General features: G+C 41.5%; 1 protein-coding gene across 1 annotated transcript; it reads left to right on the top strand.

Moving 5' to 3' along the window:
• Positions 1–1,875: 1,875 nt before the first annotated feature.
• On the top strand, positions 1,876–2,325 carry LOC132422582 (putative tripartite motif-containing protein 61). Its single transcript, XM_060007390.1, has one exon. It carries the CDS (start codon positions 1,876–1,878, stop codon positions 2,323–2,325), a length of 450 nt encoding a protein of 149 aa, XP_059863373.1.
• The last annotated feature ends 332 nt before the right edge of the window (positions 2,326–2,657 follow it).

Genomic DNA, 2,657 nt, shown 5'->3' on the forward strand with positions numbered 1-2,657 from the left:
CTCTTTTACAGATATCCATTTCAGTGCAATCCTCAGACAAGTCCAGACTCACAGCAGTGGCAGTTTCCAGTTTGTTTTCCTGAGCCAAATGGTCCTCCATCTGTGTTTATTTTAAGGCATAAAGCTTATATCTGAGAGGAAGTAATCTAAATCTTTTGAAATGCTCTCTTTATCTGTAAGCACTCAGGTGTATATACAAATGAAAAACCACAAATAATCACATATATCACAAAGTGATACATAAACTGACAGTTCTGTAAAAATTGGTATTTAAACAACCTTCAAATGGGTATCTTGATGATTCCATAATATTTCTAGATCAGTATACATTGTTGAACTACCTGAAGAGCTGCTATTTTTTTTTCTTGTAAATACTTGATTATGCAAAATGAAAGCTACAATTTCTTTAGATGGAAGGTATTTGGCCCTTTTAAAGAAACCTTAAGATGTTTTGAAATATTTTAATATTAGATTTTTCAAATCTAAAAGCTTTCAGGAAAAAAAAAGTCCTCTGACTTCAGAAACGTTTATAGAAAAATCCCATGTGCACACAGCCATAGCTAGGGAATTTTCTGCCTGTTACACATATTGTACAAAAATGTAGCAGAAAAATATGGAAGAGTTTGTGAATCATAAACATAAATTAATTATATTAGGGAAAATTACACTTCCAAAATTGAGTATTGTTACAGTTTTTTCCTTTAGGACTTGCTTATTTCTGTTCTAAATGTTATATTCTTTCTTTCAGATCAATTTCCAAAAGTTTTTTTTTAATTTTCTGTAAGATAACTTAGTGCATAGTAGAGGTATTACGTAAGTAAAATTTGGATATGACACCCTCCCCTCCAAAAAATTCTAGATACATTACAGAGGTGGATGTTTTTAAAGTTAGAATATTTTCAAGGGCTTTTATTTCAATATTACTTGATAACACAAATAACTACAATTTTAAGTTGCCTAGAGTTTCCTACATTTTACAATCCGTATGAAGCCAAATATTTTTCTCATAATCATTTATTCATTCCTTCAACAAATATTTTCTAGCACTTACTATGTGCCAGACACTCATTTGGGCACTTGAGATACATCAGTAAACAAAATAGAAAACTTTACCACCCACATGTAGCTACACCTCTGGCAACTACAAAAATAAATACAAATGGCAAGTAAATTATGCAGTGAGTTAGAAAATGCCATAGAAAAAACTAAAGCAGAGAGTCTGTCCAATGGGATGAAGGAAAGGAACCTCCCTACAGGCTTATAAAGGCCCAAGGGGCCAGATTCTGACCCCAGTAGTGAACAGAGATGGTGGGCTGTGTTGTGTGCTCTGACCTGGATCAAGGAAGACCTTCTGCTCTGCGAGGAAGGGAGGGGCCCAGAGTCCTGGTGAGGGGAGTCGAGGGCACTCACAGGACTTGAGGACACAGAGCAGCTCCCTCATCACAGAGCCAAGACTGAGAAATGTGGTCAGGAACCTGGTGAGCTGTGCCATAGAGTTGCCCATGTCTGGATTTTGCTGATTTTGTCCCTGTGCTGTTGATTTTCATCACTACCTGGAGCTGTGGCTCTCTATGAAGAAGAGGACTACCTAGGAAGCTATGATTTGGGGCCATTGAGTAAAAGGGACAAAAGTGCCAAAGGAAGCAGAGACAGACTGGGGCTCTCAGTCCTCCTGGCGGCTGCTGTAGAGTTGAAGGGAAGGGGTAGAATTAGGCCTGAGTGGCCACAGCTCCCTGCGGATCCTGGCAAACCTACTTGTAGCCTTGAAAGAACAGAGAGAAGGCTGAAGAGTCAGAAGCTTCTCACTTGTTCCTGCCCGTGGAGAGCCAGGTCTCTCTGAAGAGGGTCTCCTCATACAGAAACCCTCCGTGAACAATGGCCCTGGTGTCCTCCCTGGCACAGCTCCAAGCAGAGGTCAGCTGCCCCATCTGCCTGGATTACCTGAGAGGCACAGTGACCACTGAGAGTGGACACAACTTCTGTCACTCCCACATCAAGCAGTGCTGGGAGGATCTCCAGGACACCTTCCCCTGTCCTGTCTGCCTCCAGCCCTGCCCCAAGAAGAGCTTTAGGAGGAACAGCCAGTCATGTCTCATGATTGATGTGAAGAATCTTCCCAGCACAGAGGACATGAGGAAATGGCAGAAAGAGAAACCTCTGTGTGAGAAGCACAAGCAGGTTCTGAGCCTGTTCTGTGAGAAGGACCTGGAGCTGCTGTGTCCCCAGTGCAGGGTCTCCTCGGAATACCAAGATCACCCTCTGGCACACATGGAGCCAGCTGCCCCTCTCACAGGAGGAAGCTCAAAAGCTACATTCAGCCCCTGAAAAAGCAGCTGCAAGATGCTGAAAAGGTGTTAGAAATGCAAGTCTCAAAATCATTTGAGTTGGTGTGGAAGGTGGAGAATCACAGGAGCAACTTGCACTCCAAAGTTGAACACTTTAAGTGTTTCTGCGGGATGGAACATGATGAAATTCATGTTAAGTTACTCAATGAAGAGAATGATGTTCAAGATAAAATAATTGAAAAAAGAACTCAAATATCAGACAAAGGATACACATTACAAAGTCTGCTTGACGAAATAACCAAGAAGTGTTTGCAGAGTGACCTCGATTTGCTGACAGGCATTGAAAGGATCCACAGCATGTATGGAAAGTTA

Source organism: Delphinus delphis, chromosome 1 (assembly GCF_949987515.2).
Source record: "Delphinus delphis chromosome 1, mDelDel1.2, whole genome shotgun sequence".
Classification (NCBI taxonomy): domain Eukaryota; kingdom Metazoa; phylum Chordata; class Mammalia; order Artiodactyla; family Delphinidae; genus Delphinus; species Delphinus delphis.

Excerpts from the sequence above, each read along its gene's own strand:
- LOC132422582 (XM_060007390.1), top strand. The coding sequence starts at position 1,876 with ATGGCCCTGGTGTCCTCCCTGGCACAGCTCCAAGCAGAGGTCAGCTGC.